The sequence below is a fragment of the Miscanthus floridulus genome, chromosome 1, assembly GCF_019320115.1.
Source record: "Miscanthus floridulus cultivar M001 chromosome 1, ASM1932011v1, whole genome shotgun sequence".
Lineage (NCBI taxonomy): Eukaryota > Viridiplantae > Streptophyta > Magnoliopsida > Poales > Poaceae > Miscanthus > Miscanthus floridulus.
This window is the reverse complement of record NC_089580.1, coordinates 74,602,518-74,620,251: the sequence shown is the minus strand read 5'-3', so window position 1 is coordinate 74,620,251 and position 17,734 is coordinate 74,602,518. Positions and strand designations below refer to the sequence as shown.

At 43.0% G+C, this 17,734-nt stretch overlaps 1 protein-coding gene and 1 pseudogene across 1 annotated transcript; one reads left to right on the top strand and one right to left on the bottom strand.

The window, feature by feature from the left end:
- Positions 1–272: 272 nt before the first annotated feature.
- On the bottom strand, positions 273–3,361 carry LOC136487218 (uncharacterized). The gene is made up of 4 exons (XM_066484339.1): positions 2,444–3,361; positions 2,247–2,331; positions 1,494–1,628; positions 273–624 (listed from the first exon to the last, which is right to left on the bottom strand). The coding sequence occupies exon 1, from the start codon at positions 3,167–3,169 to the stop codon at positions 2,567–2,569; it is 603 nt and encodes a 200-aa protein (XP_066340436.1). The 5' UTR covers positions 3,170–3,361; the 3' UTR covers positions 273–624; positions 1,494–1,628; positions 2,247–2,331; positions 2,444–2,566.
- Positions 3,362–6,469: 3,108 nt separating this feature from the next.
- LOC136487210 (BTB/POZ and MATH domain-containing protein 1-like) overlaps positions 6,470–17,734 on the top strand; it is a 163,254-nt pseudogene continuing 151,989 nt past the window's right edge.

Genomic DNA, 17,734 nt, shown 5'->3' with positions numbered 1-17,734 from the left:
TTGCAAATACAAATGTGCAACCATAGATGCATAAGACTTTAGCACCATAGACACAAGTGTGCTACTTTCATCAATACATCATATCAAATATATCTCTTCATTTTAATCTGGAAAATACTATATGCTGTTTGGATGCTAAAGACTACCGGGCAAACAACATGGAAATACAGAAGTAACATCAGAACGTGTACATGTCAAGAAGCACATAGGACTAAATGGTAGGCAGTTATTAATTTGATCAGAAACAATAAGGTGATTGGATACCTACCCAGTCAACTGAATCTCTGTACTCATGGAAAAAGGTAACTTCATGTTCACCACCAAAGCATGGAATCCGAATGTGCTTTTCTGTGTAAAATGCATTTGCGTAATTCTTATCAGAGGTACCGTTTAAATATTTGGGCATTACAACCATCACACGGTGACCACGAGCAGCAAGAGCAACTGGCAATGAACCACAAACATCTCCTAGACCCCCAGACTTTGCATAAGGAGAAGCTTCGCCAGTTACAAAGACAATGCTTTGTGTTACTTTAGCTCGAGCTTGCTCCTTTCCGACCACGATCTCAGAATCTTGCTCACTTGCCACAACTACTGTGTCGTCGATGGAACCCTCAGCAATCCCTGGATGTGAAATAAAGGATTAAAAAATATGTCAAGGTCAGAGTAACAGAAGATAGAATTCTAACTTCATCACGGAAAACAATTCTAGCAGCGATAAGAATGGTGCAACCAACATTCTGTTCTCAGCTAAATGACAAATTCAGGTTGCCCCATGCTGACTAGTTTCCTAAACAATTCGAATGTATGGTCAGAGACAAATAAAACAAAGTAGAGCTGTGGTCCAAAATGAGAGAAAGGTGGACCGACAAAACATCAATAAATATCCCACAAGTAGCCAAAAGAATAGATTTGTACAAAACTGGAACTGTAGTCCAGTGAACGGCAAAGCACAAGACGGTACCATGGGACTGACAGTGACAAGGTGCATATGGCCCTTCACAAGAAAATGAGACAGGGAAGATTCTGATAATTAAGGGTCCTAAGATTCTGACACGGACTGATATGATACCCCAACTTTCTAATAGGATATTCTCATGTTTCTTCCTATAAATAACATAAGGAGTAAAGATGACTGCAGAAATCATTTAAGCTACAGCAGCAACACATAATGGAGGAGGCTGTTCATTCTATGCCATCCGACAAACAAAAGTAAAGCTCACATCATTCACATGTATTCATGCATTTAGGTCTGGCTTGTTGGGGAAAGAGTACTCAGAGGTCAGAGCAAAGAATATTGCCACAAAAAACAGAAGATAAAGCAAATGATTAACAGATAAGATCTGATGATGACTCGATAAAAGATGTTTTCTAAAAATATTCAATGATTTTCTTAGCATTGCCATCCTGACTAGAATATGGATATCCATTTCTAAAATTCTTAAAAGAATTAAGTTGCAATTATAGAAAAATGTCCAATCATAATACAATACATTTTTCATGCTGTATCAAAGTAAATTTGTTAGGATGTCTGGATAACGTGGATGAAATGGACTGAGGAAACCTTCGTTCCTTAACTTCGTTGTATCAGTTGAAAGAAAGATAATTGGGCCAACAGCTTCCAGGACCTAAGGAACAAAACATTACAGTCAAAGCACCAAAAAACAATTTAGATAGAAAATCTAAGTCAGATGCTGTAAAGATACTAACAAAATGCATGTGCTTTTCAAAAGTATTTAACTGCTGATCTATATTGTATTTCAATTTATAAATTCATAGCACAAAGCATTGATCTTAATATCATACACCCTGTGAATAAAGATGTGTAGACAATCTCTGCTACAGAAGATGCTCAATGCCACATCAAGTGCTCACAAAATCCATAAACATACTCGAATCCCATCCTTTATATTAAATATAACAGCAGAGATAAGGTATCGGATACAGAAGGAAAAAAAGCTTGGCAATAAGAACGACAAGTAAAACAAATGGGAAAAAATCACAAAACTAGTCAAGCAACAGATTGTAAGAAAAATAATTGGCCCTCCAAATATACTCAATGCTAATGCAAGTATGCAAAACTGACCCTAAGAAGCTTTTTCTGCAGCCTATTTCATGATCATAGTACTGAATGACGGGAGGAAGTAGCCTAGCATGTAACACATTTAGGAGTTGAACACTCAAATAGCATACGAAGCTTAATTCCTAGTTATTACTACTGCAATGGAGAATGACATGAGTACCACCTCTCCAATTCTTGGGCTCACAAAATTAAGATCTTCATGCAACCCCTTGATAGGTGGATCATAAGAATCCACAAATTGAACCAATCTGTGTATAGATAAACAATAGTCAGTGAAGAAGAATCTATAGACTAGACTGGACATAACAAAAAAAATGATAAGGTAACAATAAACCATTCATGACACAAAAAGAATATCACATGGATGGGGTTAAATAGTCCCTCCAGTAGCGCTGTGCCAGCCACCGCCTTGACCACCACGGGCGCCATCCCAGCCCACCCAGCCCCAGCGTCGTACGTCTCGGCAGCCACACCACCGAAGCCCTAGAGCGTGACCCCAATCCCAGTGGCGAAGACAAGGAACAAGGAGAGGCCTGCGAGGCGGGAGCCAGAGAGGAGCCGGCAGCTCCGGCGGAGCGGCGTGAGGCCTGTGGCCGATTCGACCATGGCAGCGGTGCCAGCGAGGGACCAGAACGGGGATAAAAGGATGAAGCCGAGGACGGGCAGCGCGGCGCCGAGCGCAGTGGGGAGCGGGAGGAGCGGAAGGAGTGCGAGCGGGGAGGCCGGGATGGCGGTGAGGACGAGGCGGAGGAGGGAGGCTGGCACAGAGCGGAGCGAGGCGAGGAGCCGGACGGGGCGACCGAAGAACCCTGCGTGCGCGCTCGCCGCGGCGGCGGCGAAGGCAGCGAGGGTGAGAAGCGGCAGCGGGATGGGTAGCGGGTTCCTCGGCAGATATGGCGGGGACCGGAGAGACACGGAGGGGGCGGCGGGGGAGGAGGCGGAAGCAGGGAGGAACGGACAGGGGAGAGCGAGTAGGAGGAGGGCCAGTGGGAGCAGAAGGTTTGTAGGAGGCGGCCTCGCCGGATCTGGGGGCTTGCCACCGAGGTCGCCTAGCCTCCATGGCGACGCCAACGAAGGTGAGGCCATGGAGGGCCTCTCTGAATCAACCAGGCTTCGTGGGAGCCCCCTTACCGGATCTGGCGGCCGCTGGACTCACGAGCCACCATGCCTAGATCTCGGCCTCCGTGGAGCCGTCGTGGTTGGGGGATGGGGAGGGATGGTGGCGGCGGAGGAGGAAGAGGGGAGGTGCAGTGGCAGCGTAGGTGTAGGGGAGGAAGAGACGGCGGGGATGAGAGAGAGAGAGGGGGGGGGGGAAGGATCAGAACCTACTGTTGTCACGAGACCGGGGACTGGGAGATATTTGTTGTACAAGTGATTTGTAGGGGCGGCAGCCGCCCCTACAAATCGTAACACCGGGGATGGCTGGTGAGTGAGCCGTCCCTATAAATCGACCCCATTTGTAGGGGTGGCTCATATTATTAGCCGCCCCTACTGTGCCATTTGTAGGGGCGGCTAGTCTAGTGGCTCCCGAGCACGTCACTGTAGGGGCGGCTCCATCACCAGCCGCCCCTATAAAAAATTTATCCCGTTGCTACAAACCGTTTTTCACGTAGTGCAAGTATGACGGTTTGATCGCTTCGGTGATTGCTATTGTACTTGTGCTCTTATTAATTGGACGGTTCTATGACAGGCCTTACCACGACTAATCATTGAGGAATACCTTATCGGGTTCATGACCAAGCCGAACCATGGCTATTTAAACATACTGATGCCCTACAGGCATGCACAAATGTACTCACATATACAAAACTCGCACCATAGTCGCAGACTGAGATGGCCTAACGAGGCCTTGTCTACCTAGACCACTTATGGGAAAGCATTCCATAGTATCCACCCGTGAGTCGCAACCATGGGCTACTACAAACAACATAAATTATTCAGATACTACAACTTTCTAGATAAATGAGTTGCTACAAATAGCATAAGCAATTCAAATCCCACAATGTAAACAATACAACTAGCTTTAGATAAGTAGACATGAAATATCCAATCATTTTTCTTGACATTGAGGTATGCTATGGAACTATCAGCAATTAAGTTTTCACCCTTGCGCCTCAATTCATCTTCTTAAGCGTTATGTTTTTCACCCTTGCCTGTGGAAGGGACCCTTGTTTGTCCTCCACCCACTGCAGATGATGAGAGCCAAATTGCCACATCCTTGTGCCTCAAGATATAAAGGTTCCATGACACAACAAAAGAACTCAAATACTACAAACCATTTGTCAACACTTTAAACTAATCACTCCTAAAAACAAACACCTTCATTTAATGATTGATTCAATAGTATATCGACACAATCACAAACTCTAATTATATTTATGTTTGTTTCACTAGTTTATCTAGGAAGGCCTACATGTTAATTTGGTTGGTTTTGACATTGTTGTGGTATCAAGAGTCAAATGGCATGGTGCTAATTTCAGCTTTCCCTCCCTATGATATAAGATGTGACTGCATGTAGGGGAAAGGAAATTTTAGTGAAAGCGATTAGCAAATAAAGCAAAGCTTTTTAGGGAAGCTACAAAGGCAGAGAGTGATGTGCATGCATCCAAATTTGCTAGATGACTCCAGTTACTCCGTGCACACACGCGTGGACCGATCCATGAGTAGTATCCATAATTGTACACATAAGAAAAGGTTTACTCTGCGTACACATGTGCACACTAATCCACAAGTGGTATCCATAATTGCATTTGTGACGTGGCCTAGGTTTAAATTTCTCACCGATACAAATCCTGATATTTCAGAATTATTCGTGCGGGCCAATAGAAAGCATTTATCGGCAAAACATTTCATGAGTTTGCATTTGGAATGTTAGAATTTCACCCTATACAAGCATTTATCAGCAAAACATTTCATGGGATTGAATTTGGATTGTTAGAATTTCATCCCACAAGAACATGTGAGCCCAAAACAAGTGGATAAACTCCCAGTGCAACCCTAACCGTAAAAACTTGTCTAGTTTTTCACCTTCCTCTTTGTAGCCACCTCCACTCTCTGCTCCTGCTCTCGTCTTGTGTGCCACTATGAGAGTGTTGTATCCTCATATTTCTATACTATTTTGTATTGTTTTGTGATGTCAAAAGGTTGGCACCCATTCTATATATGATTTTGTGTGCAAATCAAGTGTTTGTTTTTAGAATTTTGGATGAAAGAAAAAAACTGCCATAGTTAGATTTTTGATATTTCCTATTTATTATCAGTGATCATTGATATTTTTGAAATATCGATAATGTAAACCCTAGTGATGCTTGAGAAAAGGGTCTTGGGAGTATGCAAAATATAATCGTAGTGACATACAACCTACATCAATTGTTTAGACATTTGGATCATGTTTTTTTCTTGCTCATTATTGTTGTCATTTCCTTTAATGCCTATGACTAAAACAATAATTTAACAAGATATATGACACTATGACAGTATAAATCTTTTTTTGTGAGTATATATATAAATAGATAGATGGATAGATAGATAGAGAGAGAGAGAGGGAGGGTGGGAGAGAGAGAGAGAGGAAGAGATAGAGAGATAGAGGGGGGGGGGGGGGGAGACAGAGCCTAATAAATACAACTAAGTATATTAGGTTTAAATTATCTCAGATCTGAAGATCTTTTACCAATTAACAGTATTTTCCAGTGATCTTAGACTAATAGATATATAAGAAAAAAATCTCTTGTAATATGAGAAAAATCTAATTCTATCATATGTATCTGCAACGATTCTTCCGTGATATGATGATCCTTGTAGATATGAAAACTCGCGTGACACATTCCAATCCCATGGATATTGGTTCGATATGGATCCTAGGTAGGATGGATCGCAATACTAGCTAGCATGTTTAACATGGTATACTACTAGCAGCCCTTAATGGTCTCCCAAAATAAACCTTGTATTGGGATGGCATTGATATACAGAGCAAATCTGACAAAAGAAGCAGCTTTTGATTGGCGCCTCTTAAATGCTTTCCAATCTAAAGCCCCTACTCCTTTTCCGTGGTGGTTCCTCCTTTTCCCTGGTGGTTCCTTCCTTGGGCTATGGCATACGCATGGTGTGAACGCAACGCATGCAGCCAGCCGGCACACGGCTTACGAGTAAGGGTGAGAGACCTTTGACTTCTCTCCCTCTCTTTCACCATACATTTCGCTCCACACCCGGCACGACACCCGATAGAGTAGCTATAAAACACCATGCAGCACCGGTGGGCAACCAAGCACACAAGAATCACAATCCTTACCCCTTTTTTAGGGAAAAAGCTTGATGCACCCCAAACCCTCGCTCCTTAGCTATTCCATTCCATCCATCTCATCCCTTCCCATCGCCGGCCCGGCCACAATGTCGTCGTCCTCATCCATGGCCCGGGAGTCGTCGTCCACCACGTCCTCTTCCATCATCGCCAACTCCGCTTTCGGCTCGCACATGCTCAAGATCGACGGCTACACGCGCACCAAGGGACTCGCCACCGGCATCCACCTCAGGTCCTGCTCCTTCAGCGTTGGCGGCCACACCTGGCACCTCGCCTACCTCCCCAACGAGGACACCGTGTGGAATGCCGACTTCATCTCGTTCTACCTCGTCCTCGAGGACCCCCTGCCAACGGCACCCCGGTGCTTGCGCAGTTCTGCATAGCCCTGCTCGACCGCGCCGGCAATCCAGTGCCGTCCCATACCCAGGCCCGCCCCATGACCCGTTTCGCCGCCCACGCCACGTACTAGGGCTTCAACACCTTCATCCAGAGGGAAGTGATTCAAGAAGTTGAGGTACCTCAACCTCAAGGACGACTCCTTCTGCGTCTGCTGTGAGGTCAATGTCGTCACTAGGTTCCACGCTGAGGACGCTGCCTCCGCCGCTGCCAAAGCCGCCGCCACCCCGTGCGTCCGCGTCCCGCTGCCAGACCTATCGTAGAACATTGGCGAACTCCTACGGAGCGAGCTAGGTGCCGACATGCGCTTCCGGGTCGACAGGGAGGACTTCACCGCACATCGTTGCATGCTCGCGGTAAGATCACCGGTGTTCCAGGCCTAGCTATTCGGTGCCATGAAGGAGGCCTCGCTTTCCGCTGGGGAGCACTGTTGGGTGGAGATTGATGACATGAGGGCAGACGTGTTCAGGAATTTCGCTACTATAGATAGGCTTTGTAGGGGCGGCTCATGGGCATTTGTAGGGGCAGTTTAGCCAGCCGCCTCTATCAAAGCGTGGCTACAAATCGCCGATTTGTGGGGACGGTTCCCAGACCACCCCTATAAATTAATTTATAGGGACGGCTGGTGTCACCAGCTGCCCCTACAACAGTATTTGTAGGTGTGGTTGGTAACACCAGCCGCCTCTACAAAAATAATTTGTAGGGTCGGTTGTAACACCAGCCACCCCTATAAATCCTATTTGTAGGGGCGGTTCACTCTATAACCGCCCCTACAGTATATTTTCACACCAAAAAAATTAAAATTTGAAAATTTAAATATGACCAGAACATATATACACATATATATGTATATATATAATATAATTCACAAGGACATTATATCAACAACTAATTGACAAGAAGATATATGTATTATAAACCCATAATAATTTAAATTACTTCATTACAAACACATAATAATTTAAATTTATTCATTACAAACCATAATAATTTAGATCAGTTTATTATTACCACTAACAGTAATTTAACTTTCTAGAATTTTCTAACGTCGTACCACGTACTCGGAGAAGTGTAGATCATTCATTTCATATGCCAAAATATCACTGATGTAGGCAATGTATTTACTAGTGCACTCTCCCTTGCTTCATAAGATCGTTCACAAGGTTTACTGATGACGATCAGCATTGGTCGAGAACCTTCACTCCTAGTCACAAGAATTTTTACCTGGATTCCTCTGAAGTGAGAACAGGACCATCATATTCCCATTTATAACGACCCAAGTGATACATGGCCTGGTTTAAAATAGCTTCAAAGCTACAACTTGCGTATGTTACGTCGTTCTCCTGAATCTGCAAGTGTTGGGAAAAATGTGGTTATCAGAACCATGCATATATATATAAACATAACAATTAATCTGGATATAAGTTATGAGACTGACCACATCATTCATGTTGTCCTCAGTAAGCTTTGCACAAAACAGTCCAATATCGTGTTGGAGGCCCATATTCAAAGCAACAATCCTCATGAGGAGTATGTAGGAATATTGTACCCAATATTTTAAAGCGCCCTTAAACATGCTTGCACAACATATTTTTGTGCAGTAATGTCATGAGGTTGACCGCTGCTCGTCCTATCGATGTATAAAACCATACCTTATTGGCTACCCGCCCTAGCGAGAATAGAAAAGCCAATTCGACATTGCTTGATTCGACCATCTATAGGAAATGTATCAACATTGAGGAAATCAACCCCAAATTTTGAGAGTGTCTCTCTGAACCATGGTATAGGATGAATTATCTACATTTAAGAATTATATATATCAGAATAAAATATTTATAGAGGTGTCTTTAAACATGTTACTTACTATTCTTGGATATGGGTGGTTTGCCCTCCCCAATGGTGGTTGGAAGCCCAGATCATACACATAATTATTTGGTAGATCCGGCGAAGAGAGTTCGACAATATCTTCTCCCTAATTTATGTCAAGGAAAACAGTTATAGTAGAGGAACATGAGAGAAGAGGAGTAGAAGAAGTAGAAATTGAGGACAGGAGAGGAGAAAAGTAGAAGTAGTAGGACTAAGAGAGGAAGGTCTACAAAGCAACATCAGCATTGGCAGCTCATGGAAAGTCTCATCTAAAGTCCAAACACCATCACCAACAGATTAATAATTTTTCTACTAAAATATCTAACCAGGTGACAGTATCAAACTATCAATTCTCTGAAGAGAGACAAACACCATTTGCCTAATTTTCTGTTTGACTCCGGCACAAACAAGATGATCGCCATTTTTAGTTCATCCCTAAATTTCGTTTTTAATAGAAAGTTCGCTTCATAATGATGAACTGAAAAAAGAAAAGGACAAAAGGTTCTCTAACTTGCTTAGCAGTTCTACAATAGATAAGAAAATGCTAAGGAGCTAGTTCTTGACAGGAAGACACAACAATCCATTATTTATATATTTACACTGTGAAGTAATAACTTATAGCTTACTGCTCACACCAGCTCACCAATCAAAGACAGTGCTTTGTTCTAACAGATGCAAGAAAATGTACTTTAGGTACGCGAGAAGGTATAAGAAATAAAAAAGGTCTATAAATCAAAGTAGTCCTATAAAACAACAATATATTAAAAAAACCAGTAGTAGAAGTTGTAGAGGCCTCAGAAACATGTCAATCATCATTTGATCATGAACTTGAAGCATCAAGGCATCATAACAGAGAAGAGAGGAGAAGATAATGTAGGGGCGGCTGCTAACGATGCAAAGTTCCTCACAAGTTCTTGATCATCAGCTCATATTCCATATAATGTATGGACTTGGACAATTTTATCATCGGCAAAACAAAGGAGAGGAGAGGAGATGGGAGATTTGGCAAAAAAAAAGTAACAACTACTTAGCAAACATAGAGCAGCAGTTGATTGCAAAAATAGCTAAAAAATAGCTGACTGCTGCCACATGGTTGGAAGACCCCTGCAGATCCACCAAATAACAACTGCTTAACAAACATATATATGCTCACTGTTAACAAACATAGAGTGAAGAATAGTAGAGTATATAGAATCTAGAACTGCAGGTGCAAAATATATATTGAAATTAGATTGAGAGAAACTTCTACTGAATATATATTGAAGCTACTTTTAAGAAACTTATACTGTAGATTGAGAGAAAATACAACCTTATACTGAATATACAATTAAGATGACAATAAAACAAACTGAACTGCAACTTAAAGACTTAACCAAAACAATTAGAGTTAATTAAAATCTGAACTAATAACAGTAATGAACCTGAAACTAAGTCTAGATACTCTGAAACCTCAACTCTAACTGAAAAAACTTAACTAAAATAAAAGTAGACCCCAGGCGTTCCGTGGTTGGGTTTTTGTGTTGTGCGGAGGGTTGCTCATCGGGTTGGGTTGGGTTGGGCTGGGTTGCTGTACGGTTTCAATGGTTTGAAACCAGTCCGCTGGCTGGCTGTGCTTGTATGTGCTTCAGGAAACATTTAAGCGTTCCGTGCTGCTTGCAATTGCTACAGTGACAAATCAATGACTGATTGTACATGCTGGGTTAGGCTGCTTGCAATTGTTGCCCTCCAGAACTAAAAACTAAACTGCAAACGATGTTTCAATCCTATAAAAATCATGCTCTAGCTGCAGCACTATTTCTATCATGTACAAAAAAAATCCAAGCACAAATTAAATCCTTTGAAATGCAATTCCTATCATGTATAAAACTTAGAAAAATCCAGCCACATCTTATCCAAACACATCCTGACATGCAAATGAATGTAACAAGGTTGACACAAAGGATTTGAGTTTCCAAATCCACCAAGCAACATTTAACAATACAATCTCATTGAATCTAATGTCATAGTATTGGAAGAAAACCATATCAGAGCCCCAAGAGCATATCTTATAATGTTTATTTTGCAACAATTCCAAAAAAAACCTCAATTATCATCGAGTTTTGAATGGAAAACTGATTTCAAATTGTGGTGATGACCCTGACCAAATATGGGAATATAGACATGTAAGATATTTGAAGAAGAAACAATCACAATGCATGCTATGAACTAACGGAAATACAATACATTGATTCTATAAGGGCCCAATGTATTACAAAATGTGATGCCTGAACTGTTGCACTGTCCTGATATCAGGTTGTAATAACCTCACGTTCAATATAACTAAATTCGAGTGACTGATCCCATAAATACCGTTAATTTTACACACATCCATATCACATTGAATATAATTACTTGTACACTGAGAATAATCTCATGTTTCTTGTCAGGAATAACTCAAAGTAAGGTTTTGACATACATACATATTCAATTCAGATATTCTTCATAAGACCACCAAGCAAGTTACAAGTCATAGACAACAACCAAAAGCTAATCTACAATTCCAGAACAAAAGCTTGCTAGAAAAAAATCACTGGCAAATTATAGGAGCAAAGTATGATGTACAATTATAGTGGTAGTAGGCTAGGCTAGCACCTTAGGTGACTAGAACAGGCATCACTGAATATAACACTAGGCTAGTAGCTAAACAGAAGTCTAACTTGCATCAGTGATTGAAAGTATTTGTCCGATTGATAGACGATTGAAGAAACTTGGAGCAAGAATGGAGGATAAGGGGTTGGAGCTTACCTGTAGGGACGCTGGGGCGCACCGGCACCGAGGCCGCCGGCGGAGGGAGAGCACACGGGCACCAGGGCCGCCGGGGGAGGGAGCAGGGACGCCGGGGCGCACCAGCATGTAACACCTCTGGTGTTACGAGCTTACTTAGCACCTAGGTTAATGCCTAAGAGTAATTAATAAAACAAATTTTCAGATTTAAAAGTTTGAAGCACACATGGAATTATCAATGAATCTTGTGTGACTCGCTTTCGTAAATAAAACGAGCAAATAAGTGTCGCGAGTCAACTTGTCTCGGTGCTTAGCAACTTGTAAATAATCTTGCGGACAAAAGTTGTTTAGGGCTTGTTTTGGAAAAGTATAAAGAAAGCGCTTAACAATGTCTGATAGCAAATAAATAGCAAATGGCTTGTTTATTTGGTTGAGCATGAAGGCAATTTTTATAAACAAAAATAAAATATAACTTGTAATTGGTACATAAATAAAAAATTGAAGTGCAAGTTTAGTAGATAAAAAGGCAACCGTTGACCGGTGAATAGATGTTGTTCCATGGTATTCCTGATGGCTCAAAAATCAAATTTAAAATTTAAAAAACATCTTCTCGCGTCAACGCGAAAATTAGAAATTATATTTTAAAATGTTGTTTGTGGCGATTTGTTTTGCGCAAAATAATTACATAACACCCAAATATTTTGTTCCATGGCTTGATATGGAGTATGAGCTATTGAAATGTTTATTGGTAGAATTTAGATCTTTTGGAGTTGCCGGCAGCGTATCGCTGTTCACATCCGCGTCACGTACAGGCACGCCGTAGTAGAGCCATGGGACGCCCATGTATTCAGCTGTAGCGTGCTCCCTCGCGTCCTTGCTCGGGAATGCATTAAAGGAGGTTGGCCAAGGCCGAGTCGCTCGCACATGTGCACCACCCCTGCCGTGTCCCTGTAGTCTCTTTCTCGTCTGGTGCATGCTTGCATGCAGGCAAATTAAATGGAGCATCGACAGGGAACAAGGCAGCTCAGCTACACACAGTACATCGTAGAATACGACTTTCCAGGCTTCGGCTTTCCCTGAGCAACACATGCATGTTGAGTAGGAAATTTCCCCATTCCCACCAGGCTTGAAGACATGGATTAATGACATTGTTGCTGCGGCACGGCGCCTATGCTTGGGAGTGATCGTCCATGCCACTACAGCGCTCAGCCATGTATGCTCCTGCGCCGGTCACTATGGTGAGCATGCCAGGTGTGCCATGCCTGTGCCCGGTGCCGGTGCTATGCTGCCGGTGCGCGCGCACTCCCTTCGGACAGTTGGGCAAGGCACCGTTCTTGCTACTCACATAAAAACGCAGCCACCGTAGCTTTTCTCTCTGCTTGCCTCCTATGTGTGGCCACCATGCTGAGCTCTGCCTCGGTCCGTGCCATGGCCAGGCGAGCCCAGTCGTGGCCGCGCATCTCCCAGTGCTCCTTCTTGTGCACGCCGAGGCCGAGCTACTACTGCCACTGCCACTTTTCATGCTGCCGCGCGCGCCCTGCACACCGGCGCGGTCGCGCTCTCGCTGCGCCTTCCACCGTTCGTCAGCCCCCCTCGCGAACGCACGTGAATCCCCACGGTCCTGCAGCACTGCTCCTCCTCGCACCCCATGGCTCCTCCCATGCCCCATGCACCGACGCCCCCACCGCACGCGCACCTGAGCCACGTGCTGCCGCGCACCGCATCCCCATCGTGGCCGCGCCACCGCTCGGACCATGCCGAGCTCCACACTGCCTCACTGCCCGGCTGTTGTGCGAGCTCTAGCTATTGTGCAGCTGCCGCCTCATCTTCGCGTTATGGATGCCGCAGCCTCACCATCGCGTTGTCACCGTCGCCCGAGCCACCGCATCACCGAGAGCCTCCGTGGCCCCTGCTCGGCCCTTCGCCGTGCTGCACGCATGCGGCCAGGCTGCTGCACCCTGCCCTGGCATGAGCAGGGTCTAGCCGAGGGTTCACCATGTCCGTCGATGCCTGGGAGCCCAGCCTCATCAGCCACTGCTCCCCGCAGCACCATCGTCGCTAGCTGCCGGCTATCGCGCCCGCCGCTTCGCACGGTCGTGTCTCTGCGGGCCATGGCGGGGAGAGCTTGGGCCACACCATGCGTGTCCAGGTCCACCGCTGCCCCGTGCCGTCTCCCCACCACCGGCGGGTGCGTAGGATGGCCAGGATTTGGTCGGTCGGAGCCACCGTCCTCTGCTCCTCTGCTTCACCGTAGGAAGGAGAAGGTGAGAACGTGTAATTAGAAGTTTTTTTGGGGGGTTTGGTGTGAAAACAGTGACTCACATGAACAGTAGCATACTAAATAGATAGAAGCGTAGGGATGCTTTGGTAAAACTACCGTCGCGCTTGGGCTTGTTCGCGTTAGGCCGCACGTGGGATGGCCGTTTCCGGTTGCTAGGCCACTACCTGCGTGTCTGGGCCACCTGCGCCCGTGACCGTGCACCCCGCTGTTCTGGCCTATCACCGCCGCGCTGGGCCGCTCACGCCAGTGCACGTGCCCTGCATGTCTGGGCTGCCTTGGCCGCTGTACTAGCCCAAGCTGGGCTGCTTAGGGCCCAAGGATCTTTTGTTTTCTTTTTTGGTGTTTTGTAATTTTAATAATCGGCTGAATGCTTGGAAATTCATAGTAAATCATAGAAAAATCATAAAAATGCCAAACTAGTTTTGTTGAGTTTCTAAAATCATGATTTATCTGATAGGGTATTTCATTCACATAGGTTCCATATGTTTTTAGGGTTGCTCTAATTATTTTAAAATATTTAATATTGTTAAAATGTAAACTTATAGGAATTTCCGTAATAAATCGGTGATAGTGTTGACTCTAAAAATTTTACAGTAAATTACTAATATTATTAGCTGCTCGGTGTAATTTTTGTAGCATAATAATAATTAGTTTACTATAGTAGATAATGATGCCCTATTTCAAATAAAGAAACACCTTAAAATTTGTATAACTAAAACACCTGTTGGGAAATGACACCTTTCTTGATGATGTTAATACGTAGATTAGTACGTTAGAGCTAGCTTGTTAGTTCGTAGTATGTACTCTATTTTAAGAGTTGTTGTTGCCTTGTTAATTAACTGTTGCATCATCTATGCATTTGCATCAATACCTATCTTAATAGAAACGACGGTGGATCGATGGTATCAACCGGAGTAGCTAAAAAGATGGTGCCGATGATCATGTCACGGAGATGGAATGCTAACTTTTGGTTATATTTTACCTAGGCAAGCCCCGGTGTATAACCCCTACTTTTCTGCACTTTAAATTATATTTGTGCATTAAGTTTTAAGGAGTTGAATAAAACCCACTTGCATATATATGTTTATCCTATGAGTCTTCCTAGTATGACAGGATCGTGTAGATTGCTATGCTACAGGATTCCAGTAGAAGTCGAGTGATTGCTTGTCACTAGCGAGAGATAGGAAATATATTATTGTCGTTACTATATTATTATCACCCATGATAAGAATGGTGAAAAGTAAAATGGAGACCAGGCAGTGATATGGTTTGGGTATTGGTGGGTGTAAGAGGTTGTGTCCTGCGACCAACGGGGCATAGCTTGGTTACACTGTTTTCCCTGTCTGTGTCGGTTAAGGACCAACCGTTGCATTGGGTTCTAGGCAGGTCACAGACTTATTATCCTGAACACATACTTATGTATGGGCACAGGGAAGACTTGCTACTCTCTTGTCATGGGTTCTGGCTCTTTCCGGACCAACTGTCAGGGTGATTTTTGGGTGGAGGTCCTTGCACCGCACTAAGTCCGGGACTCAGGGGCGAGGGCTTGGAGTCCCAGTTTGAACGGGGACCTGGGCCCCATGACAGGAGGGTAGTGGGTTGGTCTTGCCTGTGCCTAGGGTATAAGTGGGGCATGTGTTTTGCGGTACCCAGCTGGGCACATTGATTCGCGCATCGCTAGAAAATTCGGTACGGCTTGTTTACAATCTAGCACCATAGTAAGAACTAGAAGATGAAAGATGGTAAAAGGAAATATGATTGCTTACCACATGCTTGAAAGTAGCACATGTGCTTACATAGAATGGTTAGTTAATGAACTAATGATGGCCGCTAACAAAATTGAATATAAGGATGCACGCTTAGTAATGCTTCTTACAGATGCAATAAACCCATAGCCAGATAGCCTTGCATATCCTTGGAGTCTTTTCTTTTCTCCTGTGGGGTAAGTCTTGCTGAGTATAATTGAGTACTTAGGGTTTTATTCCCCCCTGTTGCAAGTGACAGGCGGATGCTAGAGCTAACTCTTGTGTGTGGATTCCTCCTAGTGGGCTCAGAGGAGATTCCTTTGCGCTACGATCATAGTTTTATTTATAACACTGACTAAATATTTTTATAAATAGAAGTTCTATAATCTATTGTCATAGCTTATATACCAATGCTTCATCATGTCGTGAATGGATATTTATTGCTGCTGTAATTCTGATCACATGTTTATATTCCGTTGTTAAATTAAATTGTTCATAACTCTGATAACATGATTACATTCCACTGTTATAACAATAAATATTATACTCTGATGTTGCATGAAAAGTGATGTAAGAAATGACTAAAATGTTGTAAGCTTTATTCTCTCATTTGTGATCCTGATGGAAAAATGTGGATTTTTGGGTTCTCCCCTAGGGTGTGCCCGACGGAACTACGTAATTTAGTGTTTCCCCTTGAGTACTTAGTGTCTAATGAAAGACAAGTACTCCTAGAAGGTATTAGATTAAGCGGTTCTGCCACACAGCACTATGGCCGTCGACGGATGGAGCACGAACACCAAAGCACACGGCGGCGGAAACCCTAGCTGTCAGGGAGAACGACGTCGCCCATGGCTAGGGTTTCACAGTAGGTCCCAACGGTGAACGGAGCCAAGGAAGCTCAGGGGAGGACTGCCAGAGCGCATGGCCCGGTGCGCATGGGCCAGCGTAGGTTAGAGGAAGTGTGCACGGTGGCAGCGACGGTGGGTTCGGTAGCCTGACGGCATCTGAAAGGAAGAATCGCGCCCTGACTTTGAATATTTTGGGCCTCCCATGGGCTCTGGCTTATATACTGGAGGGCATTTATAGGGGTGGCTCGTCAGTTAGCCGCCCCTACAAATATTTTTCAATTTATTTTAATTACTAATTCTATAATTCATTCATATATAAAGAACACAGTGTAAATTTATATATTAGTTTTTTTATTATTCTATATATATATAAATATATGTATATGTAAACAATTTTATTATATATATAGATATAATTTTATATTTTCTTCTTTACAAAAATAATATTTTAAAAATTTAAAATTTGAATTTCAAAACAACTAATAGAATTTTAGGACACTAAATGACCTCAAATGAAAATTTTGTAAATATTAAAGTTGTAGAACTCATCAAGATGTACAACTTATACTTTGGTCATCTTTTCATTTGACAAAATTTGAAAAGTTCAAATTTTGAATTTCAATAGATGGCAACTTCAAAAAAGATTTTGAAACCTTAAATGATTTCAAATAAGAAAGTCATGAACATAAAAGTTATTGAACACATTACTATCTATAACTTTTATTTTGATCATCTTTTCATTTGACTAAATTTGAACAAGCATAACATGAGCATGATCATCAAGCATTCATAAACAAGCATTTACCATTGAAACATTGGATTGAAACATCTGCAACGTTGCTTGTTATCGCATGTTTCTTAAACATATGCAACTTTTCTCGTTATTTCATGTCTCCATGTATCTATGCATATGATCATGAGTGGACACATGTACTTGGTGGATGGGAGTCACACAAACATGTAGCAACACCTAGGTTAGCAAATAGGACTTTGTTCATGGTCACATTTCATGAACCAACACTTAAGCTTCATGTGATTACAATAACTAGCCCTATGAGTGACTACTACATGAAATGATTGAATGACCTTGCAAATTGCTTAAACATGTTTAGAGTATCATTATGAACAACTTTGATATTCATGGTTAGGGGTAAATAGGTCATTAAGCCATGCTTTGATGTGTATCATCATTTAAAAGTGACATGTTTGACCAAGTTTGAACTAGGTGTTAGAGACCTTGCATGGAGGAGGTCACTAAAGCAAAGTTGTAGTATTTGACATAAGGAACAACTTTTATTTTTGGGTCATTGAATGATTCAGCTCCTAACATGGTTGAAATTGGATCCCAAGAATCATCAAAACTACATTTCAACACTTCTGAATTTTTTTTTCTAAGTCCTGGTTCACTGACAGCCTGACAAACCCATCTTGGTGATGACATTACTCGTAATTGGT